Source organism: Protopterus annectens, chromosome 4.part1 (assembly GCF_019279795.1).
Source record: "Protopterus annectens isolate FY-2018-M chromosome 4.part1, PAN1.0, whole genome shotgun sequence".
In the NCBI taxonomy this organism is placed as follows: Eukaryota; Metazoa; Chordata; order Ceratodontiformes; family Protopteridae; genus Protopterus; species Protopterus annectens.
Genome location: NC_056734.1, coordinates 375,924,759 through 375,951,051, shown reverse-complemented (window position 1 = coordinate 375,951,051; position 26,293 = coordinate 375,924,759). Strand labels below are relative to the sequence as shown.

The 26,293-nt window shown below is 45.2% G+C and overlaps 1 protein-coding gene across 2 annotated transcripts in view; it reads left to right on the top strand.

The window, feature by feature from the left end:
• DVL3 (dishevelled segment polarity protein 3) overlaps nucleotides 1–26,293 on the top strand; it is a 1,476,692-nt gene that overhangs the window by 479,607 nt on the left and 970,792 nt on the right. For both annotated transcript variants that reach the window (XM_044070196.1, XM_044070195.1), the window contains exon 2: nucleotides 3,041–3,110. In XM_044070196.1, coding sequence (XP_043926131.1) covers nucleotides 3,041–3,110 — 70 coding nt within the window. The remainder of the gene's footprint in view (nucleotides 1–3,040; nucleotides 3,111–26,293) is intronic.

The following is a 26,293-nucleotide window of genomic DNA, read 5'->3' as shown; positions in this document are numbered from 1 at the left end:
GCAACAAATGGAACATACCAACATAAAAGCAATGAGAGCTCTTAGTCTGGCTGTTCATGCTTTGCATCCCCAGAGTTCCAGGTCCTCTGAGAATTTTCACTTTAGCACTACAGGTATGTGGTACATAAACAAGCAAGATACATAAAATCATATTTCCTTTGCAGACTAGCTCTTTAGGCTTGGGAATTTGCAGTCAGCCATCATTTAACTCTGCAGGCATTTTACATTCCCTCGAGCACCATTTCATGGAAAAAGATCTGAGCAGGCCCAGAGCAGATCCACATGAATGGATGGTTCACAAGGAGGTTTTGCTGGCTGTTGTGCATCTGCAGGGTGCTCTTAAAGTAGTTCCCTTTGAGAAGATAAATCCCCAAGTTCTGTTCCAGAATACCAAGTCCTTTGTCTTGGAAAGTAGACACCATGCCTTTTTCTTGGAAGAGAATGTTTCTGTATGCATACCTCCCTCTTCCTGTGTTGCCAAAAGTCCTGCACAAAATCATGTGGAACAGGCCTAAAATCTTGCTGCTGACACCCTTTTGGCCCAAACAGCACTGGTTCCCCTTTCTATTTCATCTTGCCAGGGGCAACCATCACCGTTTACCATTCCTTTTAGACACCAATTCTCAGAGGATATGCTTTAAGTTTTGCCTGAGGCCAGATAACCCAGTACTAGAAAATCCTATGTAGCTAAATAGAAGAGATTTTCTCTTCGATGTCGCACTAGTGACCCGGACACTCTTTCTGTGGGTATTCTTTGTGAATTGCTCAATTCTGGCTTGACCTACTCCTCTTTTAAAGCTCATGTGTTGGCCATTTCTGCTAATCTGCCTTGGTCTCCTTCACTTGCTTCTAGGTTTGAAGGTAAGAAGTTTTTGAAAGGTGTCCTTCACATTAGGCCTTCAAGCAAACCTATTCCTCCTTCTTGGGACCTTAATTTTGTTCATGAAAATTTTACTTTGCTTTGTTTTGAGCCAGCAGTCTCTTTTTTTATAACATTGCAATTAGAATACTGTGTTGTTAGTAGCCCTTTCTTCTGCCAAGAGGGTTTCAGAACTTAAGGCACTAGTTGCAGTCCCCCCTTTTTCCCCCCACAGGGACAGAGCTTCTTTGTGTACCATTCCCTCTTTTATTCCCAAGGTTGTTAGTCTGTAAATCAAACTATTCATATTCCCTCCTACACAGAATGATAGTGAAAGGATTTGACATACTTTGTATCTACATAGAGTGCACAGATATTACCTAGGTAAGACTAAGGGTATAAGGAAATGCAAGCAACTTTTGTTTATATTCATTCCAGGAAATTGGGTTTGGCTGTTTCCAAGCAAACTCTGTCCTCCTGGATTTCTAGAGCCTTTTCCTATTTTCATGGTAAGCAACTTTCGTCTTCTGTTCTTGTTCATTCTACCAGGGGTGTGGCATCTTCTGGTACTTGTTTCAAAGGTCCTGATACTTGATCCCTTCTGGAAGCCAGTATCCTTGGACTTCTGTGCACATCTTTGCTGAATATGTATTATAAGTTGGATGTGATTTTAGGGCCAGGGCTGGGTTTGTCAGGGCCATCCTCCATGAATTGTTGGAGGGTTTCTCTGTGGCTTCCTCTTCCCATCCTTTTCAGTAGCTTTTGTACTCTCCCTTTTGTAAAGAATACTGCAGCAGAAAAAAGGAGAACATAGTACAGTTGTACAAGATCCTGCCATAACAGCAGATGTCCTACTTCTCACTGTTGCAGTATTCTGCCCTTCTCTCCCTCCCGTTTTTTTTCTCTGTGGCTTTTCCCCTGGCCAAGGGGTCCTTCTTTCTTTTCTTCTCTTCCTGAATGCATGTGATATTGCTTCTCCTCTTGGGTTTCTCTTTTTTTTTTCCAATGGAGCAATTCAGTCCTGAGCTCTTACTTCACTTATGCACCCTACGCTTTAGATGGAAGACTTAACATCTGACGTATGGTGCCTGGAAGGAGCTAAGGCTTTGGTATGCTGGCCAGGCATTTGTTTCTCCTGAGCAGGATATCTGATTTGTAAAGAATACTGCAGCAGTGAGAAGTAGGACATCTACTGTTATGGTAAGATCCTGCACAACAGCACTTTCACTGGAGCAAATTTTTGCTCCACATTTAAGCAGTATGTAACACATTATCTGCTTTCAGAAAGGAGAGGGACATCTGGATGGGTATTCATAAATTCATCCCTGGTATGACAGGGCAGTCTGTCCTTGTAAAGGAAGCTAAGGCCTAAGGGTGGGTACTAGAAAGATGAGACTGGCTCAGTTGCTTTGTAAAGTATATGATCCTTTGAAGATGTAGACCAGATGGTCAGCTCAAAGGGCAGTAAAAGGGGTACATAAGTCTACACTGGCAGCATTAAACAAAAGATTAAATAACTTGGCATACCTCATCTTGAAGAAGGAATTCTGAAATGTAGCACCTTATGGGTATACTTAGAATCTAGTTAGGTATAATTGTTCAGCTAGAGATATATGGAAAAACAACATGAAATTAAAAAGAGGGAATGGTGACACTGCTAAGCACCTTGTAAAAAACCTTAGAGTCCAAGTGGGTGTCATATTTCAGATGGAGAAGTAGATGAGAACAAGAGGATATAAGCTAAAGTTAAAATCTGGACAACGAATGGGAGACCTGTTAAAGTATTATTCAAAAGCAAGAGGTGGTGATTGATTTGAGTTACCATCCTGAAGAGATAACATGAAAAACAGCAACATTTATTGGAGGAAGATATGGTAAAAGAAAAATGATAAAAGAAAAGAGAAGCTGTTGGTTGGCTTCTCCCAAGGGTAATGAAGTTGGCAAACTAGGTGGGCCCAACTAGTCTTTATCCAGCTGTCATATGTTTCTTTGTGATGCTTGTATGCCAACAGTCTTGTGTTCACAACATACAAATTCTTGGTGTTGACTCCTGAAACATTGCTCATTGTTCCATCAGTGTGTTTTAAACTTTTAGATACCAAGGGACAACTTGTTAAAGACTTGTAGAAACCCTGATAACCTTAATTGACTTGACTTCTGTTTCTTGTTTTGTTTTTTCAGAGTGGTGAAGGAAGAGATTTCTGATGACAATGCTCGACTTCCCTGTTTTAATGGTAGAGTTGTTTGCTGGGTATGTACCACTTTGACTTGGAATGTTTGCACAGATTTTTTTGTAGGCATGCATTTGTACATGACATATATGAACATTTTTATCTAGTCAGTTGTTATTGTTCCACATGCTACCTAAAAGACCTAAGATGCTCTGGTTCTTTATGGTTAATTTGTTGGTAGAGTAGTTTACCATGCTGCCTGCAATCAGCTATTTCTCCTAACTAGAGAAATGAGAAGATGTAGTATTGGTATTCCACACTAACTTTAGCATACTGCAGCAAGAATGCCATACTTTCTCCATTCTAAAGTATTGAGTGTGTGGCATGGTTATCAAAATAGTCCTGCATGTTGTATTACATTATATTTGTCTGATATCAGAAAAAGATAGTAAACATGTGTACTCTGTCCAAGTGTACTTAGCAGTCAGATGCTTTCCATCCATATCTCTCCCCTTAATCCTTCACCACTTATCCCTTGCCTTCTTAAATGCCTTCATGGATTTATAGATTCTACCCCCCCCCCCACATTCTTTTTGTGGTTTGAAATAAAGAAGCTCTGACTATTTTCTTCAGTAATACCCTTTCCCCTTCATTCCATGTGCATTTCTGGTGCCTTTCCTTTGGATGCCTTCAAAAGCTTGATATGATCACCAGAACTGTGTGTAGCATTCATGATTTCACCTGACCTTGATCCGTTAGCACTAAAGGTATTACCTTTGCTTTTGGAGTCCACTTTCTTGAAGATACACCCCCAGTATTCTTTTTTGCTCCTCCTGCTGTTCTCTGCCTTCTCCTTGTGGTCCATTCCAGCTGTAATCCATTCCCCCAGATCATTTTCCTGATTTGTGTGTCATTGGTTCCCTTTCCTTCTGTTGGGACGACTTTACTTCAAAGGTTGTTGTGGCCTAAGTGAAGTGCTTTGTTTTTATCTGTACTAAACCTCAGCTGCGATCTTACTACCTATTTGATCAGCTTGGCCAGGTAATTTGACTCCTTTGCCTTTTTCATCACTATTGCACCTATGTTTTGTAACATCAGCGAAGAGTGCAATCTTGTTCTGTCTTCCTTTAGATAGGTCTGGCATGATCAAACAGAAGAGGTTGGCTATAGGAGCAATTCCTAGCATTCCACTAGTCACATTCCTTCTTAGTGGTGATGTTTGTATCTGAACTAGCAGACAGGAGTATAAGGAGATGAGGTGCATGGCAAAGAGAGAGGTTGCGAAGGCTAAGGATAAGGCATATGAAGAGTTGTATGAAAGGTTGGACACTAAGGAGAGAGAAAAGGACCAGTACCGATTGGCTAGACAGAGGGACCTAGCTAGGAAAGATGTGCAGCAGGTAAATGTGATAAAGGATAATGAGGGAAACATACTCACAAGTGAGGAGAGTGTGTTGAGGAGATGGAAAGATTACTTTGAGGGGTTGATGAATGAAGAGAATGAGAGGGAGAGATGGTTGGATGATGTACGGATAGTGAATCATGAAGTGCAGTGGATTAGCAAGGAGGAAGTAAGGATAGCTATGAAGAGGATGAAGAGTGGAAAGGCTGTTAGTCCAGATGACATACCTGTGGAAGCATGGAGGTGTTTAGTTGAAATGGCAGTGGAGTTTTTAGCCAGATTATTTAAAGAAATCTTGGAAAGTGAGAGGATGCCTGAGGAATGGAGAAAAAGTATTTTGGTACCGATTTTTAAGAATAAGGGTGATGTGCAGAGCTGTAGTAAATACAGAGGGGTTAAATTGATCAGTCATAGCATGAAGTTATGGGAAAGAGTAGTGGAAGCTAGGTTAAGCAGGGACGTGATGATTACTGATCAGCAGTATGGTTTCATGCTGGGAAAGAGCACTACAGATGTGATGTTTGCTCTGAGAGTGTTGATGGAGAAGTACAGAGAAGGTCAGAAGGAGTTGCATTGTGTTTTTGTAGACTTAGAAAAAGCATCTGACAGGGTGACTAGAGAGGAGTTGTGGTATTGTATGAGGAAGTCAGGAGTGTCAGAGAAGTATGTAAGAGTGGTACAGGATATGTACGAGGGTAGAGTGACAGCGGTGAGGTCTGCGGTGGGAGTGACGGATGCGTTTAAGGTGGAGGTAGGGTTACATCAAGGATCAGCTGTGAGCCCTTTCTTATTTGCAATGGTGATGGACAGGTTGATAGACGAGATCAGACAGGAGTCCCCTTGGACTATGATGTTTGCAGATGACATTGTGATCTGTAGTGAGAGTAGGGAACAGGTGGAGGAGACCCTGGAGAGATGGAGATATGCTCTAGAGAGAAAAGGAATGAAGGTCAGCAGGACTAAGACAGAATATAGGTCAGCAGGACTAAGACGGAATATATGTGTGTGTGAATGAGAGGGAGGGTAGAGGAATGGTGTGAGGATGCAAGAAGTAGAGGTGGCGAAGGTGGATGAGTTTAAATAGGAATGGTGAATGTGGAAGAGAGGTGGCGAAGGTGGATGAGTTTAAATAGGAATGGTGAGTGTGGAAGAGAGGTGAAGAAGAGAGTACAGGCAGGATGGAGTGGGTGGAGAAGAGTGTCAGAAGTAATTTGTGACAGACGAGTACCAGTAAGAGTGAAAGGGGAGGTCTACAAGAGGGTAGTGAGACCAGCTATGTTATATGGGTTGGAGACAGTGACATTGACAAAAAGGCAGGAGTTTGAGCTGGATGTGGCCATGTTAAAGATGTTAAGATTTGCACTGGGTGTGACGAGGGTGGGCAGGATTAGGAATAAGTATTTTAGAGGGTCAGCCCAGGTTGGAAGGTTTGGAGACAAAGCCAGAGAGGCAAGATTATGTTGGTTTGGACATGTGCTGAGGAGGGATATATTGGGGAAGAAGATGCTAAGGATGAAGCTACCAGGTAACAGGAAAAGAGGAAGGCCTAAGATAAGGTTTATGGATGTGGTGAGACGGGACATGCAGGTGGTTGGTTTGACAGAGCAAGATGCAGAGGACAGGAAGAAATGGAAACAGATGATCCGCTGTGGCGACCCCTACCAGGAACAGCCAAAAGAAGATGATGATGATGTGTCCTGGTCTTTAGTCATGTAGTAGTCAATTTACTTGGTCTACACCCTGCCTTTAACCCCTGCTGTTTCCTAACAGCAACCTGTATGGAACTGAGACAGAGGCTTTGGTGAATTCCAGGTAGATAATCTCTACCAATGGGCCTCTCTCAGTTTCTGCTATAACCTAGTGAAAAATCTGGATCAGGTTTGACTGACGGCTCCTTTTGACTATGAACCTACATTGGCTGCTGTCAGTGAAGAGTGTTGCCCTTTGGGAAAGCACCAACCTTTCTCTCAGATGTCTGTCCAGGACTTTCTGTGATATTGCTGTATGGTTAACAGGATTTAATTTCCCCAGATTTTTCCAAGGGCACAACACTTGATGTCTGGTAGTCTTCAAGAAGTTCTGCAGTTGTCACTGATCAGGTGAAGACCTCCAGCAAGGAATCTGCTAGCACTGTGTCAGGATTCATCCCATACTGTCTCCGTGCTTTACCCTTCTTCAGTTCAGTCAATCCCATCTCCCCCTTTTTCTTCCTTTATGTCCTGGAGTCTGTTCAAAGCTTTCTCCACACAACCCACTTTTTTCCAGCACAGCACCCTTCTTTTGTAGAGTATTCATTCAGTATATTTGCTTTATCGCAACCTTCCATGATGTCCCCTGCCCCCTTTCCTTTCTAATGCTGTCCAGGTTTGTCATTCCCTTGCTTCTTTCTGATACTCAAGTAAAGAATCCTTTGGTCCTTCATCTCAACCATTTCTGCCAACTCCATTTCAGCATATGCCTTTGCTTCCTTCACCACCTAGGCTGATGATGTTTCTGCCTCCTTATATTGTGCCTCCGCTACCTCCAGATGCTCCTTCATTTTAGCTTGTGTAGGGCCTATCTGTTGCCCTAATTGCTACTCTCACCTTTCCTTACAGCAGCATAGTGTTCTCTGTGTGCCTTTATCTTAAGCCCTTGTCCATAGCACTGAGTGTTGTATGTCTAATCCTTTCCCATAACTTGCTTTACTCCCTCTGTCTCCAGTCCTCTGTTTTATGATTGACTTGTCTTGCCAGCTTATCATATTCCACTCCTCTAAAATTCCCCAACATTGTTTGTCCATGTATTTTTGTCCTCCTCTACCATGAAGCATTACAATGTTATGATTCCTGTTGTCTTAACAGCACCTTCAGTGGACAATCTTGCCCCCACCACTTTGATTAGGACCCACTGTAGTCCTCTAGTGGTCCCCCCTAGTTTCTCATCCTACTCCCATAATCGAAGAATGGCACACTGTAGTTAACCACTAACATTACCTCCCTTCCTCTGCCTTTATGGCAAAGATGCTTACGTTCAGACCCTGCCTAGATCTTCACTCCCCTCCCCACCCATGAAGTGATCTCCTCCTCCTCTCAGATTTTACATTTGATGTCCCCCTTGATGTAAGTAGATACTATTTCGTTATCTTTCCCTTCTTTGTCATTCCTGAAAACACTGTACACGGGCACCTCCATGTCCCAGCACCTGTTGTTATTGGCCTGTGTGTCTGTGATACCATCAGTGTCCACCCTCCAGTCTTGTAGTTTTTTCTATCTTTCATCACAGACATCTTTCACTGCATAGTTGTACTATCCACCCATGCCCTGTGTCACACTGCCACTGTCTCTGCTGGACTAAAATGGAGCCCCTTCATTGAACAGTGCTGTTTTTTGGTCAGATCTTCCCCACTCTCCCAGTCCCTTTACTCTGTCTGTGTGCCACACCCAGTTATTATACTCTAATTCTTTCCTCTGTCTACTGGATGCCAGCAGAAGCAATGGATGTTCTTCTGTTTCACTGTTGCAGTCATCACATTTGGGTTATCCCTGCCAGGGTAGCCCTCGGCCGGCCCGAATACCAGAGGCTTAGTATTTCTGTGTCAGTTCATGTCGCTTCAGGATTGACGTAAGGTCATCAGTAGTGTAAAGTAAGGCAGCTGACGCCATTACATCAGTCTTTCTTGCCATGGAGCCCGAAGCAGAAGCAGTTCGCATGAGTGCCAGTCGGCTGCTACCCGAGTTTCATCTACCAAATCGAAGTTGAAGTCTTCTAAAGCTAAGTACCCTGTTGGGATCCTTTTTTCTTGCACTAACCGATGTCAGAAACAGTTAATAATTGTCTTGCCTGTGGAAAGCAAATACCACACTGAGACTTACTTTCTCACTTCATCACTTGTTCAGGCCCAGACCACGATATCCCCCATTGTCGCTTCTGTGGTTTGTTCAACGCCAGAACTGTTCGTCGTCGGGCCCTGCAGTACCAGCCTACAATTCTTACCACACTTTTCGGCCACAAAACCAAGACCGAAACACTAAAGGTGGAGCAGTGTCCATATTCACCAAGGATATTCACACCTCCAGGCTAGTTGCCCAACACAATGCATTTGAAATTCTCCAGGTGCAACTAACACTAGGTAAGACTGCAATCCAAATTGTAGCTTGCTACAGATCCCCCACCATACCCCAAGATTCTCACTACACCTTCCTAAACATACTGGAAAATATTAAGATACAACCAAACACCCTAATACTAGGTGATTTCAACTACCCTGCCATTAATTGGGAAAACTACTCTGGTACCAACTCCTTTTACCAACTGTTCTTGGAATTCATAAATTCAAACGCCCTGGATCAACTAATCCATTGTCCCACCAGGGGCTCCAGTATCCTAGACCTGGTCATTACCAACATGGGAGATAGATGCTCCACACCAGTGGTCACCCCCTCATTGGTCAGGTCTGATCATAAGCAAATCACCCTTGACATCCACATCCCACCCCCACCCTCCAGTAAGGAAACCTCTATAAAAAACTTCTCCAAAGCCAACTTCATGCTACTGAAGTCAGAAGTGGCAAACTTCACAACACCCACGCAGATGGGATCTGTGCAGAATCCTACACTAAGGCACTGTACGAGCACATCCACTCGTGCATGAATCATGCCATCCCAAATAGAACCAAGATGCACTTCTCCAAAAAAAGGAAGCCAATCTGGTGGTCCCCTGCTATAAACAAACTATACAACAGAAGGAAGAAACTGTTGCAGAAAAGAGGAAAATCCCAGGATGCAAAAAAACTCCCTCACCAGCCTCAGTAAGAAGCTGAGATTCCCTCATAAAATCCTCAAAAGCTATTACACACATCTTAGATTACATAAATTTAACCCTAGGAATTCTCCAATTTGTCCATACTGTGCAGATCAAACAGCGGATCTTCTTCATATGTTCTGGAGTTGTAAATGCGTATATAAACTTTGGAACTCTCTTAAAGTACAACTGCAAAAGATGGGTTATCAAAGTTCTACACTGTCATGGGAATTTATGATTCTACACATTCCTCCAAGAGAGCTTTCCAGATCGCAAACTATTATTTGTATGAATATTTTTTTGCTGATGAAACTCTATATAGCCACAAATTGGCTAGAACCACATAAGACATCATGGAATAATTTTAAGCTTGTGGCTATAAAGCATATACTAGCACATAAATTACTTCTGAAACAAACTAACAAAAATATTAATAACCCGAAAATATGGGAAAAGGTCTTCAATATTATATTAGCATGATACTGATTTTAGGAATATATTAAATATAGGAAGCATTTCATGTAGATATTGTATAAATGGTTTGTAGTAGTTATAGTGTATTATGTGTGTGATGTTTATTGTATTTTTGTAATGTTTTTGGAAAATATATTTCAATAAAAATTTATTATGGAAAAAAAAAAAATCCTCAAAAGCTAGTTACAAAAATAAAATTGTCAAAGATTCCAAAGGCAACCACAAGGCATTCTATAGTTATGTCAAGAATCTAAATGGCAATGCTCAGATCTGCTCTGAACTACAACAGAATGGCATTAAATATACTGATCCCAAGGATATTGCCAATATCCTGGCAGATCGATTTAGTACCATCTTCACTCCCCTCTCACTCCCTAAAAGGCCCATTTCAATACCAAAAGATTGCCAAATTCCGATAATCACAGCCACACATGTAGAAACAGCACTCTCCAAAGCTAAGAATACAGCATCCATGGGACCAGATGATATCCCAGGCTGTGTACTACATGAACTACAAAATGAACTGGCACCCCACCTAAGTATTATGTTTAATCATAGCCTCACCTCAAGCTTCGTGCCCACTGAGTGGCGCACAGCTACAGTTATCCCGATCCACAATGGAGGATCCACCTTGGATCCCGGGAACTACCGTCCCATCAGTCTGACAAGCCTGATCTGCAAGGGCATGGAATGCATTATCATGGAACTTATAAACAAAGACATTGGCAACCTCCAGACACTGGACCCCACCCAGTTTGGGTTTGTGAAGGGCCGAACTTGTCTTTTGAATCTGATTGACTTTTTCGAGTCAGTCTCCAGAGCTGTGGACGAGGGTAAGGAGGTCCACACAGCCTATCTGGACCTCGCCAAGGCCTTCGACACCATCTCCCACTCTGAAATCATAGATAAACTTACTAAGCTGGGCATAAATCCCTACGTCACTTGATGAGTTGCCAACTGGCTTACTGACAGAACCCAGACTGTAAAAGTAGCCGACTCCAAATCCAGCTCCAGACAAGTGACAAGTGGAGTACCTCAGAGTTTAGTCCTGGGACCACTCTTGTTTGGCATCTACTTCTCTGAAGTATAGCTCAACACTAAGGGACTCTGGCTAACAAAGTTTGCAGATGACTGCAAACTGGGAGCCATTATTGAATCCCCAAATGATGTGGATATTCTACAAAAGGGCCTTACAGAAACAGATGCCTGGTGCCAGAGCCATGGGCTCAAGCTTAATACCAAGAAATGTATAGTCACCCCCTTTGGAAAAGAACATGTACCCATGAACTACCACATAGGTGGCAGGACACTAAACATTGAAAGTGTGATGAGAGACTTAGGGACACAAGTGGACAGTGGTCTCACTTTCGATAACCACATCGCCACAACAGTCAGGAAATCCTTCTACGTGGCACACCTCATCACTAAGGGCTTTTCATCCAGAAAAAAGGAGGTCATTGTCCCACTGTACTCATCCTCATTAGATCCATTATAGAGTATAATGCCCCATTTGGTATGTACCTCACAAGATATCTGCAACAGCTGGAAAGGCCGCAGAAATACCTCACTAAAAGAATCACCGGCCTAAAGCAGATGCCATATGCTGACCGTCTAAAAAAACTCCAGCTATACTCTGTGGCATATCGTCTACTCAGAGGCGATCTCTGCTTAACATACAAGGCCATGTCAAACCATGAGCTGTTGGACATGCCCCACTTAAAGAAATCCCAATCCCTCAGAGCCACACACTCCAGGGATCTAAACCTTATCACAATGAACAAAACATGCTGGAGGGATAGGTTCCTGACCCAGAGACTTCCCATACTCTGGAATATACTGCCCATACATGTCAAGCATAGCACCTCATTGGCCCTTTTCAAAAGGAACCTTGATGATTGGATGGGAGATAGGAAATTCACCCCGGGGATCATGTCAGTCGCCCTGCTAGACAGGGGCCCAGAGAAGTAAATATTGTGGGAAAAATTTTCCAGGGAATTGTTATGGCTAGGCTTGCATAGGCCTTAGGGCCGATAGCCTAGTACCAACCTATGAACCTTATTGTAGCCAGATATTTTTGCTTACAGTCCTCTAATTCCGATATGGCCTTGGTAAGCCATCCAATAGCAGATCTTCCAAAAAAACATAAAGATAAAGACAGAGACAGACCGCACAGGTCCAAACCTTTCAAGGACGCTTCCGTTAAGCTAGTCGTCAGTTCAGTCCTCAGTGAGGTGCTTTCGCAGCCCCTGATGACTGCTTTTGTGGATTCGCAGTCTGCAACCGAGACCCTTTCGGAGTCCGGTATGCCACAAAACTCTTCTTCGACTAAAGATCTGGCGGTCTTCTCTACCTTGGATGGGTCTGGAGCTACTGAGCAGGCACCAGCTTCTGAAGAAGTCCTTCGCACTACCAATTCTCGACACAAACTGACGTCTTCTTTCATGACTACCGTTCTTTAGAAAACAACAGAGTTTCTTTGGCCCAGGGTATGAGCCACACCCAAGAAACCGACAACCTAGTCTCGGGCACCTGCTTCCTTGCCTCAGTCTCCAATGCTTAAAATGGCAGAAAACCTTATTCTAATCAGGGGAAGCCAAGCTACCCCCTCCAAAAGGAAAAGAGATCTGTCCCCTGTAGTTTTGTCTGAAGAGTCTGATGACACTGATGCATCTGAATATGAAGACATACAACCCATCTCTACTTATGAGGATTCCATTTGTTCAGTTTCTCTCCTAGAGGATTTTTCCTTTGGGGAAACCCTGCATACCTTAAGGGAGCATTTCCAATGGAAAGTCAAGACTACCCTCAGTCTAAAAAGAGACTCGGGGAATTCCTAGATCTTCCACAGTACAGACCCTTGGCAATCCCCCCAGTCCTGGATGTTGTGGAGAATGTTTTCATGGAATCCAGCTTGACTCCTGACACCCTCCCTCCTGCGTCCAGAAAAGCAGACGGGTACTATAGAGTCCCTGACTCACACAAATTTCTTTTTAAAAATCCTACTGCTGACCCTGAGGTAATTTCTCAGTGGCCTAAAGGGATTAAAGCAACCTCTTCCAAGAATTCCACCCCCTCAGATAGGGATTCCCAAGCACTAGACAGATGGGGTAAAAAAGTATACACCTCAGCTACTCTTGCTATCAGGACACTAAATTGTCAGTTCCATATGCTAAAATTTCAGCAACATACCCTGGAACTCCTCAAACAAAGTGTCTTCCTTTCCTGCTTGTGCAGAATCTAAAGAGTTACAAGAGTTAATGCATTCTGCAAGTCAAGTAACTAAACGCACCTTGCACTGTGGTTTTGATGACCTAGAAGCGTCTTGCAGGGCAGCAGTCACCAGGTCTGTCATTAGAAGGCATGCATGGCTTAAGGAACAGCCCTTGCCAGACCATGTCAAAGCTAAATTGTTGGATGCACAAAGACAACGTATTTGGCACTAAGGCAGAAGAGGTCTTAAAAAAGATGGAAGAAAAAGCAAAATCTATGCAAACAGTTAAGGATTTTTTTACAGGTCCAGCAGGCATTGTCCCACCAAACACTGGTCCTTTCCTGCTCCCAACAAGCCAGTCCAGCCTAGGCCCCGGGGAACCAGACCCCCTAGGCAGCAGCCATAGGGTATGCCCAGATCTAAACAGTGGACTACCTCCACTTCAAAACCAGGGAGTTCTAAGCCATACCTTATGGTAAGAACTCACAATGATTCACCACCCCCACTCCCTCCCTCCCTCTGCCTACCCTTACTTGCCCCTAGGAGGAAAACTCTCCTTTCATGCAAGCACCTGGGCCACCGTTACCAACAACCATTGGGTTCTGAACATAGTGTCTCAGGGATACAAATTTTCCTTCCATACCCTTCCAAACCCAAAAGGGTTCCCAGATCTACCTCCAAACCGGTGGGCAGAGGCTCAAAAGCAAATCATTTCCCTGTTTCCGTTTCAGGGCAGGATCTCAACACTTTCAGTTCTTTGCACTTCCCTTTGGCTTATCTACTGCTCCCAGAGTTTTCACAAAATTTCTGGCTCTGGCCATTGCCTTTTGCAGACAAAGAATTATCCAGATTTACCCATACTTAGATGACTGCCTTATTCGGGCAGACAGCCAGGAAAAGCTGCTCGAGCACCTGGCCTTTGTAAAGACCCTACTAACCTCTCTAAGGTACACAATCACTGAAAAGAAATCCAAACAGATGCCCACCCAAAGGATTATCTTCCTGGGAGCAAGGCTGGACACAGCATCTCAGATGGCCTTCCTTACACCAGAAAAAAAGTTTTCCTGACAGCCTACTTCTCTCAACTAGCCACAAGGCCCCAGATATCTGCAAGGAAGATCCTGCAAGCTCTGGGTTCATGGCATCTTGCATACTACTCATTCCATATTCCATACTGCATATGAAGAAACTTCAGTGGTACCTGAAAAGCCTTTGGTGTCAACACTCTCAAGATCTGGAAGCTCTTATACCTATAATTCCTTGCCTCAGGAAAGATTTTCTTTGGTGGGCAACAGCATGCTCCCACAACAAGGGACTGCCTTTCTCACCATCTCCCGCCGCCCAGAACCTCACCAGAGACTCATCAGACTATGCTTGGGGTGCACACCTGGACAGCAGGTGCATACAGGTCCAATGAAGTCCTCGGCAAATCCCTCTGCTCATCAGCCAAAAAGCGATGATGGCTGTCCAGCACACCTTGATAGCTTTCAAACCCCTTCTCACCCTCGAGTCTCTCCTGATCAAAACAGACAAACACAACTGTAATATGGTATATCAACAAGCAGGGAGGGATTCACTCCTACCCTCTATGCAGGCTGGCCATGACTCTTTGGCACACATCCTCTGCCATGCAGCTGCACCTGTTAGCACAATTCCTACCAGGCTCTCTCAACTCACTGACGGACCAATTAAGCAGAAATCTTCTGGACCCACAAGAGTGGCAGCTCAACAGAAGAACCTTCACCCTAATAACTCAGAAATGGGGTACTCCAAAGGTTGACCTCTTTGCCTCCCACACCAACCATCAGCTCAGCAAATTCTGCACCAGGGAGCATCACTGCAGGGCTTGGAAAGTGGATGACCTGTCCTTCCCCTGGGTCAGTCTATTGGTCTGTGCCTTTCCTCCACTACCTTCTCATCCCCAGAGTACTACTCAAAATAAAGGAGGAAAAACCAAGGACAATTCTTATAGCTCCAGACTGGCCTTGCCAGCACTGGTACCCCTTGCTGCGCAGCTTGTCTGCACTGCCACCTTGACCTCTTCCTCAAATTCCAAACCTCCTGACCCAGAGGGAAGGGGAATTCATGCAGCCCAAATTTCAGACACTCAGTTTGGCAGCTTGGCTTATTCCCTAACCCTGGATCAATTTGTCAACCTTAGTAAACAGGTTCTAGATTTTATCCGTGAGGCCAGATGCTCTAGCACTAGGAAGTCGTATGCTGACAAATGGAAAAGGATCTGCACCTGGATCCAGGCTAAGGGAGCCAATATGGTGCAGCCCTCCCTTCCTTTCATCCCGGATTATTTAGCTGACCTACTACACAGTGGCCTCTTTTTCTCCTCTATAAAAATTCATTCCTCTGCTGTTTCTTCTCATTTTTCCCACTGAGCAACCCCTTTTCCCACACCCTTTGATCAAACAGTTTCTAAGAGGGGTTAGCAACTTGAGGCCACCCAGAAGGGCACCAACCCCTGCTTGGGACCTTAACTTTGTATTGGAAAAGCTCATCCTTCCCCCTTTCTAACCAGCTTCTTCTGCAGAGCTAAAATTTCTCTCCTGGAAGACCGCATTCCTTCTGGCCATCACTTCAGTCAGAATAGTCTCCGAGCTGCAAGCGCTCATGGCTGTAGAACCCTTCATCATCTTCCATGCTGACAGGGTATCCCTCAGAACTAACCCATCCTTCATGCCCCAGGTGGTGTCCAGTGTGGCTTTCAACCAATCCATTCATTTGCCCACCTTTTTTCCTAATCCTTCAAATAAAGGTAAATGGATTCTGCACTTTGTAGATGTGCACAGGCAGCTCAGATTCTATCTAGACAGGACTAAATGCTTAAAATCTGATCAAATGCTGGTTAGCTTTGCTACAAGGGCAGAAGGCAAAGCCATCTCCAAACAAACCATTTCCAAATGGATAGCACACTGCATTCATTTCTGCTACAACCAGCATGGAAAGCTTCCCCCCAGGGGAGTCAGGACTCATTCCACCAGAGCAGCCTCCATCTCTGCAGCTTTCCTCAGAGAAGTCCCCACCAGGGACATCCTGGAGGCTGCCATCTGGACATCTGTTCACACTTTTACCAAACATTGTTACCTTCCTCTCTTCTCCAAATCCAGGGCAGGTTTGCCTCTGCAGTCCTGCAGGGCATCCTAGCCAGCCCCTAGTTTCTTTGACTTTCTCCACCCATTTCCTCAGCTTTGGGAATCAACCCAAATGTGATGACTGCAACACTGAAACACGAAGAACATAGTACAGTTGTGTACACTTACCATAAATGTAGATGTTACAGTGTATTCACTGTTGCAGTCATGGTTTCCCACCCTCCATCCTCCTCCTTCTCTTTCCTTACAAAGGGACATATTGGTATTTACTTTGTACTGGTGGGGTTCTTCCACCAGAACCTGGCTCCTACTTGGGGACTCCTAACAGGTTAGGGCAAGAAAAACTGATGTAATGGCTTCGGCTGCCTTACTTTGTACTACTGATGACCTGACGTCAGTCCTGAAGCGACAGCAACTGATGCAGAAATACTAAGCATCTGTTATTTTGGCCGGCCGAGGGCTACCCTGGCATTAATAACCCAAATGTGATGACTGCAACAGTGAATACACTCGAACATCTACATTCATGGTAGGTGTACACAACTGTATTTTCTGAAACTGCTAACTCTAGCCCCCTATCCTGGCATCTTTGCCACCCTGCTGGTCCAGCTTGCTACCACCATAGCTCGTCTCCACTGACAAGTTTTGGTGCCTACATGCTGCACAGCATGCACCCACACATACTGCCCTGACTGACAACTCCTGTCATTCCTTAATGAGTTTGTCCTGAGACAGATGTCCTTCATGGATGCATCTGCAGTCATAACAACTGGGTTGTCCTGTCGTCAGGCAGCCCTACAGTCGGCCGGATTCCAAAGTCCGGGTCCGGCTTCGGCTGATGTCGCACTTCACCCGACGTCATCTCTGTTGGACTTCGGGTATAAAGGCATCAGCCGACGCCATTTTCTTCAGTCTTTCTTGCCGCTGCGCGCGCCCAAGCAGAAGCTGCCGTGTGCCGGTCGGATCCAGAGATTACTTCAAGACTTCTAAAGCTGGGGACTCTTTCTTGCCTCAGCCGATGTCAGAAAAAGTTAATAATTGTTTAACCTGTGGGAAACAAATACCTCATAAAGATTTCCACCTTACTGCCTGCCTTGCTTAGGCCCAGCCCACGACGAGCAGCCTGTTCGTCCTGTGCTTTTTCAACCGACAACGCTTAGACGCCGGTCGGAGTTTGCAGAACAGTTTTTCGGTTCTGATTTTGCGTACATTATGCCGCCGGATCCTCCGACCACATTCTGCCAAAAACGCAAGAAAAGACCGACAGTCCGTGGTTTCGCCGAAACCATGGTTAGTGTCTCGGTTTCGCCGAAACCGAAAACTGATCAAAATACAGCTGAATCTACCTCTACAACTGAGGTCCCTGCTAACACTCTTGAATCGGCCTCAGAAATTTTACCCACTACGGTGCTTACCACTGACTTATCAGACACCATTCCCTTGGATGTCTCTACCCCAGCACGTGGTGCTGCTAGGCCTCCAGCAGCCATGTCCATTAAGGCCTTCGCCAGGGCTAAAGCAGCCAAGACTCCTAAAACAGTGCCTGTTAAACCCCCCTCAACCAGGCCCTCTTCCAGTTCTCAAATGCTTACTTTGGCAGAAGATTTAATTTCATTAATTAGAGGATCTCAATCTCACCCAGACAGGGCCTCGCAGCCCCAGAGAAGAGACCTAGGGCAGAGCCCCTTGAGCCAGTGTCCTCTGATGATTCTGCTGATGAATCAGACATAACTGACCAGCCAGAGGCTCCTTTATCCAATTTTGAAGATTCTGATGCTGAAGAATCCATTCCAGCTGCTTCCCACCAGAAGAATTCTCCTTTGGGGAAACCTTGCATGCCATGCGAGAACAGTTCCAATGGCAGCAACAGGATTTTTCAGACTCCAGAAAAGACTTAGGACCTTTTGCACCTTCAACAGCACGGGCCCTTAGCAATACCTCCTGTTCTCTGTGGTAGATGATGCTTTCTATGATGTCTGCTCCGCTCCAGATTCTTTACCCCCAGCCCCTGCCAAACCAGACAGATTTTACAGGGTGCCAGATACTCATCACCACCTTTACAAGGCCCTCTTGCAGACCCCAACTATTTCCCAGGGTCCCAAGGCAGTAGCCGCGACCATAGCTAAAAACCCTGTTCCTTCTGAAAGGGAAGCAAGGTCATTAGACAGATGGGGTAAAAAGGTTTACACTTCAGCCACTCTCTCAGCTAGAGCTTTAAACTGTCAGTTTCACATGATACAATACCAAGAGTTTATGCTTGATCAGTTAACTAAAAAGCTAACCACTGATGAATGTCTTGATAACAAATATGTATTAGAAATGGTAAATAACATACAGCAAGTTAGTAACCATTCTTTAAAATGTGGCTATGATGCACTGGAGGCTTCATTTAGATCAGCCATGACTGGCACTGTAATTAGAAGGCATGCATGGCTAAAGGAGCAAGCTTTACCGGATCATGTTAAATCTAAATTGCTAGATGCTCCTATGGATAAAACAAGTTTGTTTGGTACACCTGCCCAGCAGGTTATGAAGAAAATGGAAGAAAAGGCAAAATCAGTCCAGACAGTTAAAGATTTCTTGCAGGTTCAACCCCAAGGTTTAGCAGGAACTGGCCTGCCAAAAATTGGTCCTTTCCTGACTCCACAAGACCTCAAGGGGCAAGAATAGACGCTCCAGAGGCAGAAACCAATCCAGAGGAGGTGCCTACAGAGGACGACAGTGGCAAGGTAACAACAGAGGCACAGACTCAACACCTGCCACTACATCAACACAGCCACAGTGACTTAATCCTAAACCCGCCTACCAGGAACAAATAGCAGCTCCTCTAGGCGGAAAGCTAACCTTATTTTCAAAAACTGGCACCACATAACAAAGGACAAGTGGATTTTACGAACCATACATCAAGGTTACCGGTTCCACTTCCACACTTTTACCAGACAAAGAGGAATGCCAAATCTACCTCCAAATCAAAAGACAGAGGCTCTACAACAGATAATGGAGTTAGCAAACATGAGAGCTGTGGAGAAAGTGCCAACAGCAGAGCAAGGAAAGGGGTTCTACTCCAGACTATTCCTAGTTCCAAGAAAGGAAAAGTTGGAGACCAATTCTAGACCTGTCCACCCTGAATACTTACATCATTGTCCCAAAATTCAAAATGCTGACCCTACAGCAACTTCTTCCCATGCTGGGCAAGGAGTGTTGGCTGGTAACTCTAGATCTCAAGGAGGCATACCTGCACGTCCCCATTCGACCAATCTGCAGAAGATACCTCAGATTTCTTGCAGGATCAGAGCACTATCAATTCTCAGCATTGCCCTTTGGCTTATCTACTGCGCCCAGAGTATTCACAAAATGCCTGGCATCAGTAATTGCAGACTACAGGGAATTCAAATTTATCCATACCTGGACGACTGCCTGATACAAGGAGACAACAAAAGCAAGCTGACAACAGATTTACAAAGGGTCATCTACTTGCTTCAAGCACTGGGATACACAGTCAATTTACAAAAGTCAAGACTGATACCATCCCAGACAAGGACTTTCCTGGGAGCGGAATTGGACACAGTAAGACAAATGGCATTCCTAACTACAGAAAAAAATTCTTGGCACTAACAAAACTGAACAAGTTAACAGCAAGAAAGGTACTGCAGGCCTTGGGTTTCATGGCATCATGCATAATCTTGGTTCCATTTGCCAGACTACATATGAGAAAACTACAGTGGTACCTAAAGAATTTATGGTCCCAACACAGACACAGCCTAGAAACAGAAATCCCACTAATACCATGCTTAAAACAGGAGTTCCTATGGTGGGCTCAGGCATGCCAGTCAAACCCAGGCCTGCCCTTCCGCAAGGGTCAAGCAAGCCAGACCATCACAACAGATGCTTCAGACCTAGGATATGCTGGACAAATGCATACAAGGATTGTGGACACAGGACCAACTTCACCTGCACATCAACCTAAAAGAAATGCTGGCAGTAAAACTGGCAATCCAAAAGTTCAGACCATTTCTCAAGGAGGTCCACTTGATGATAAGGACAGACAACACCACAGTCATGTGGTACATCAACAAACAGGAGGCACTCATTCTTACCCCTATGCAGAATGACTTTGAGCTGTGGACCCTGGCACTCTACAACATCCAGTTACAGGCAATATTTGTGCCAGGAAAGAAAACTCTCTAGCAGATATGTTACAGGACCACATCGGATGCCCACGAATGGCAGCTGCACCCGGATATCTTCAAGACCATCTCAAGAAATGGGAATGCCTCAGATAGATCTATTCGCATCACCTTTCAATCACCAGCTCAAAAAATTCTGCACAAGGACATTCCACCCACTAGCATGGAAAGTGGACTCACTCTCCTTCAGCTGGAAAGGCCTAACAGCATATGCATTCCCACCTCTTCCCTTGATACACAAAGTACTACTAAAATCAAGGAGGAACGCCCAAGGATAATCCTGATAGCTCCAACTGGCCAAGACAGCATTGGTACCCACTGCTGAGGAGCATGTCTCGAACAATATGTATACCCTGATGCCTTTGATGCTAACTCAGAACAACTTCAGCACCATGCATCCAAACCTGCTGCAACTGACTGCATGGAACATCACATAGCAGCTGCTAATACAGAACTTTCACAAAGAGTTAAAGACATTATTCTTGAAGCACGCAGGCCTTCAACTAGAAGGAATTATGCTGGGAAATGGAAAAGGTTTGTCATTTGGAGTTCTGAAAGAGGAAAAGATGTATCAAACATAGATATGCCTAACATTCTGGAGTATCTGGCCGAACTACTTTATTCAGGCCTGTCCTACTCCTCCATTAAGATTCATGCATCAGCTATTTCAGCAGAATACAGCTTTGATCCACCTGTTTATTCACACCCTTTGCTCAGGCAGTTCCTCAGAGGAATCAAGAATGTAAAACCTCCAAGGAAACCACCATTGCCAGCTTGGGACTTGAACTTTGTGCTAGAAAATTGACACTATCACCTTTTGAACCAGCAGCAACAGCAGACCTACAACACCTGTCATGGAAAACTGCTTTCCTACTGGCAATTACTTCAGCAAGGAGGGTTTCAGAACTACAGGCCTTAATGGCAGTGCAACCCTTTCTAATCTTCCACCAAGATAGAGTGTCCATGAGGACTAATCCTACATTTATGCCTAAGGTGGTATCCAGAGTGTCTTTAAACCAAGCAATCCACTACCTACCTTCTTTCCCAACCCACAAAACAGAGGGGAAAGAATACTGCACCTTTGATGTGTATAGACAGCTCTACGCTACTACTTGACAGAACAAAAAAAGCAGAAAGACTGACCAACTATTCGAGCCGGAAGGGAAGGAAAAGCTATTTCACAGACAATCTCCAAATGGATAGGAAATTGCATACGATTCTGTTACTCCTTCCATGGAAAACCAATTCCACAGAACATAAGACCTCATTCTACAAGGGCAACAGCCACTACCACAGCCTTCTTATGAGGAGTGGCTACCAAAGGCTACTTGGACCTCCGTGCATACATTTGCCAAGCATTATAATTTACCTCTATATTCCAGATCCCGAGCAGGGTTTGACACACCATAATCTACTTTTATCCTCCTCCCTAGTTGGCTATGGTATTCTCAGATGCATCCATGAAGGACATAGTACAGTTTTGTACCTACCATAAATGTAGATGTCGATAGCATCTGCAGTCAGGATTACCCTCCTTCCTCTGTGGTACTCCTAGGTGTTTACCTTCTAATAGCTAGCTAGTTGTATTTGTTTGTATTTATGTACATACATGCTTATTTTTGTGTTTACCTCTATCTTTTGGAAACATTGGCATCTATCCAAAAATTTTTAGCCTTCTATAGGGCTTCTGGCATCTGGGGCAAGAAACACTGAAGAAAATGGAGTCCAACAGAGATGACGGTGAAGTGCGACATCAGCCGAAGCGGACCCCGGACTTTGGACTGCCGACTGTAGGGCCTGACAGCGACAGGACAAACCACATATGACTGCAGATGCTATCCAATTCGGACATCTACATTTATGGTAGGTACAAAACTGTACTTTTTCCTTCCTAAGATTCTTAATCCCCTTGGGGATTGTTTGCAATCATGAAAACACTATTCTCCAGCCTCCTACTGCCTGACCAACCACCCTGAGTCCACCTCGTTGCCTCCACCTGTTGCTTGCATCCCTGTACTCAACATGCATCCTTTCCTTTTCTTCCTGCACTCTTCAGACAGGCATTTCCACACCACTGTCCCTTTCACCCTCTGTCCTTTACTCCTGCTGTTTTTGTCGTGTTGCGTCTTGAAATCCCATCTCTGGTTCTGCCATCAGATTATCCCTGATGACCTCATCTTCTAAAACGTGACCTCTGATATTGTTAATCCTCGTTCATTCCTTACGCATGGGTATCTGTTCCGGGCTCGGAACCGAGCTGGCCATTTTCCAAGCTTGCGTCAGCTTCAAACTCTCGAGCTAAACTCTTACCCACAATCCCCCTCTCCCTGTTAACCCAGATTTTTTTGCTGCGTTGCCATTCGGTCATGTCACGCTACTTCTCTTGAGCTAAGTACAGTCAATTGTTGTTTAATAGCTTTACAGATTACTTTTCTGTCAGAAAAGTTCATATTTTATTCTCATCCTATCGCATCTAGCATTCATAATTTTTCTGCTTTTTCTTTACTACTTTTACCGTGAGGTATTCTCTCTTTACCATCGTTGGTAATCTTTTTCCCTTTTTCTCTCATACCTTCGGGTACTTTTCTATTAATTAATTTGCTGTCATAGCAGATAAAAAAGGTAGTCCGGGGTTGAAGCAGTGTTCTGATTGTGGACACAAACTGCCTACTTCTGATGCACACTCTGTGTGTTTATTGTTTGGGAGCTTCCCATTTCTCTGTTGACCCACCATGTATTATTTGTGAGAACTTTTCTAATAGAACCTTGTTGGAAAGGAAAAACAAGCTGATACTGAAGGGACTTCTAAAATCTCCCTTTTCAGAGGCTATTTCTGGGTCGGAGCTCTCAATCCCTCCTAGAGCCCATAAGAAAACCTTGGATGTTCCTACTAAGGCTAAGTCTTTGCCTTTGTCCCTGGCTGGGGACTCCTGCCAACCAAAACCTAAAAAGGCTAAAGTTTCGGCTCCGGAGCTCTCTGTCAGCTCCAGTGCTTTCGGTGCCTAGACCTTCGGCACCGAGGCCTTTGGCTCCATTAGTGATTTTGACTCAGTCTTCTCCTGCAGCCTTCTATATTATCGGCACCGAAGGGCTCCTCGGTTCAGACCATTACCACTGTATTGGCACCAACCGTTCAGTCGGCGCAGATCTTGACCTCTTTGGCTCCGAGATCTTCCTCGGAACTGACACCTTTATTGTTGACTCCAGTTTTGTCGGTTCCAACTTAGGTACTGACAACCACTTTGGCACGGATCCCTGTGTCGGTGCAGACAATGACCTCAGCACTGATGAGTTCTTCGGTGCAGAAAGTAGTCCAGTCTCTCTCGGCACCATTGTTCTCGGTGCGATCAGATGAGATGGGCACCGAGTCTGCCTCTTCTGTGGACAGGCCCGTTTCTCCTTCAGTCTCCGTGAGGTCCACTAGAAGCCTTTCCGAACATGATGTGTTGGGTCTTGTGGACCAGGTACTCTTGGCCAGAGGTATCCCACCCCTCAAGAACTATCCTTCCTTAGGAGGTGATCACCCATCTCCAAAGACCCCTTCTTATTCTCCTCCTTCATTGCCTTTGAAGTCCATGGATGTAGCACAGTCTTCCCCCTTCTGCGGTTCCCTTTATGGATCTCACCAAGGAACAGCCATCCAGGGACTCCGGGTCAGCAGACTGAGCCACTTAGGGGAGGGGCGACCCCTGTCCTAGACATACACTCCTCTTCGGGTGGACCAGCCTTCCAACTGATGAAGAAAGCTTTCGCTGCTGCTGGCGATACCAGACTGTCTATATCTCTGCCCTCGTCTGGTACACTGATTTCACAAGTTGAATCTAGCGGACACCGGGTGCAAGGGCTGCAGGACATATTCCCTCAGGATTCCCCTTTTCCGTTGTCTTCTCCAGCTTCTCCCGCTGAGGAGGTCCACCGGAAATGTTTGTGTAAGAGGAAGCACATGGACTCCACAGAGGAGTCCCTCACCGAAGACACAGATTTTGATGAGGGGGGAAGGATCCCCTCGGTCACCCTCTGAGGTATCCTTTGGTGATATTCTCGAAATCCTGAAACAGAGAGGTGACTGGCACTCCTGTAATCCGATCTCTGAGGAATCTGTGTCCCTGCAGGCCTTTCGTGCCCGGCCCCCTTCCTCCTGGGTTACTCCACCTGCCGATGAACTTGTCCGGCTCATCGTGCAGCGTGCTTGGAAGGCTCCTGATACCGTCGAAGCTATTCCCAGAGGCCAGATAAGATCTTGTCCCCTCCTGCTTCGAATCCGCATTGAACCAAAGGTCTTCCTGTGAATGCTTTGGTGGTGGCGGCCACAACAAAAAAGGATCTGGCAGAAGAAGAAAGCTAGACTGTCCATCCGCCTAACAGAGTCCCGGGCTCTGGACAGGATAGGGAAGCGCACCTTTGCTTCAGCGACCTTTGCTATCAGGTCCCTGAATTATATGGCACATTTACCAGGCTTCAAAGGGATCTGATTTCTGAGCTGTCTGAAACCTTGGCTGGTGCCATGTCTGATGAGGTCAGTAACAAAATGGCCTCTCAGCTGGCCACCATTGAATCTATAGCTATCTCCTCTATACGACTGATGTCTCCTGCATCAGAAGGAGCAGCTAGAGCAGTGGGTTTAGCTGCAGTCTTGAGACGACATGCCTGGATGCGCTTGTGCAACTTCGTGGAACCCATTTAAGTCTTCTTTTCTTAATGCCCCCATTGAGGCCTCCTCGTTGTTTGGGCCCAAAGTTAAAAGCACACTGGCCAGATGTGAACAGGACGGTAAGACTGTTTCTGCCGTAGGTGTCAGTTATTTTTCCCCTCAACGTGCTTTCTCCTGAAGCCAAAAGAGTGGGAAGATATGGTTCAAGAAATCTCAGGGTCCTTTCCGTGGCACACAGGCTGAGTTCTCCCCCAGAGGCAGAGGGAGAAACTCACAGGGAAGACGCTCCTTTCGGGGCAGAGGGGGTCCGCGTAACCAGGGTTCCAGGGATTCTTTCCCTCGTCAATCCTACCAGCGCTCCTGAAGAGCGGCCCAACTCCTTTCCTCTGGAGGTGGTTGGGGGACGTTTCTCCTTGTACCCTTCTGTCTGGCTAACCATCACCACCGATTCCTGGGTACAAAGGATTATAACCAGAGGTTATCATCTCCCCTTCGATCTTTGTCCCATCCCTTCAAAAAATCTTCCCGACGTTCCACCCAGTCAGAGGGATGAAGCAACACTAGAGATAGAAAATCTGCTAAGAAAGAGAGTCATCCAAATAGTCCCTCCAGACCAGATAGGATCCGGATTCTACTCGAGACTATTTTTGGTGCCAAAGAAAACCGGGGATTGGAAACCAATTTTGGATCTCAGTGTATTGAGCAAGGTTGTGAGAGTACAAAAATTCCGGATGGTCACAATACAGTCTATCCTCTCGCTTTTGGCAAAAGACTATTGGATGTGCTCTGTAGATCTTCAAGATGCGTACTACCACATAAAGGTGGACAGGCCATCAAGAAGATTTCTGCGCTTCCGTGCGGGAGCCAGTCACTACCAGTTCAGTGTACTGCCCTTCGGACTCTCTACAGCCCCCAGAATGTTCACAAAGTGCATGGCAGTTGTCACAGCTCACTTGTGACTTCAAGGATTCCAGGTGTTTCTCTACCTAGACGACTGGCTCATTTCCACCCCCACCAGACATCTCCTGGAAAAAAGCCCTGGCATACTCTCTTCCCTGCTCAAAGGCTAGGCATAACCATAAACTAGCAGAAATCCAATCTCACCCCATCTCAGCTGACAGAATTCATAGGGGTTATCTTGGACACAAAAAACTGCAGAGCTGCTGTTCCAGAGCACAGAATTCTAAGGATAAAGCAACAAACTAATTCCAATCCTTTCAAAGGAAAAATCCATGGCTCACTCGGTTCTACAGCTGTTTGGTTCCATGGCAGCCTCCATCACCATTGTTCCCCTGGCCAGGGTTCACATGAGGCTTCTACAATGGCTACTGCTCACCCAATGGTATCCTTTTCAGCATCCTCTTTCTGCCATGATTAGAGTAACCCACAGGTGCAAACAGGATTTAAATTGGTGGATGACGCACAATCTCTCAAAATGGTCTCGCCCCTTCT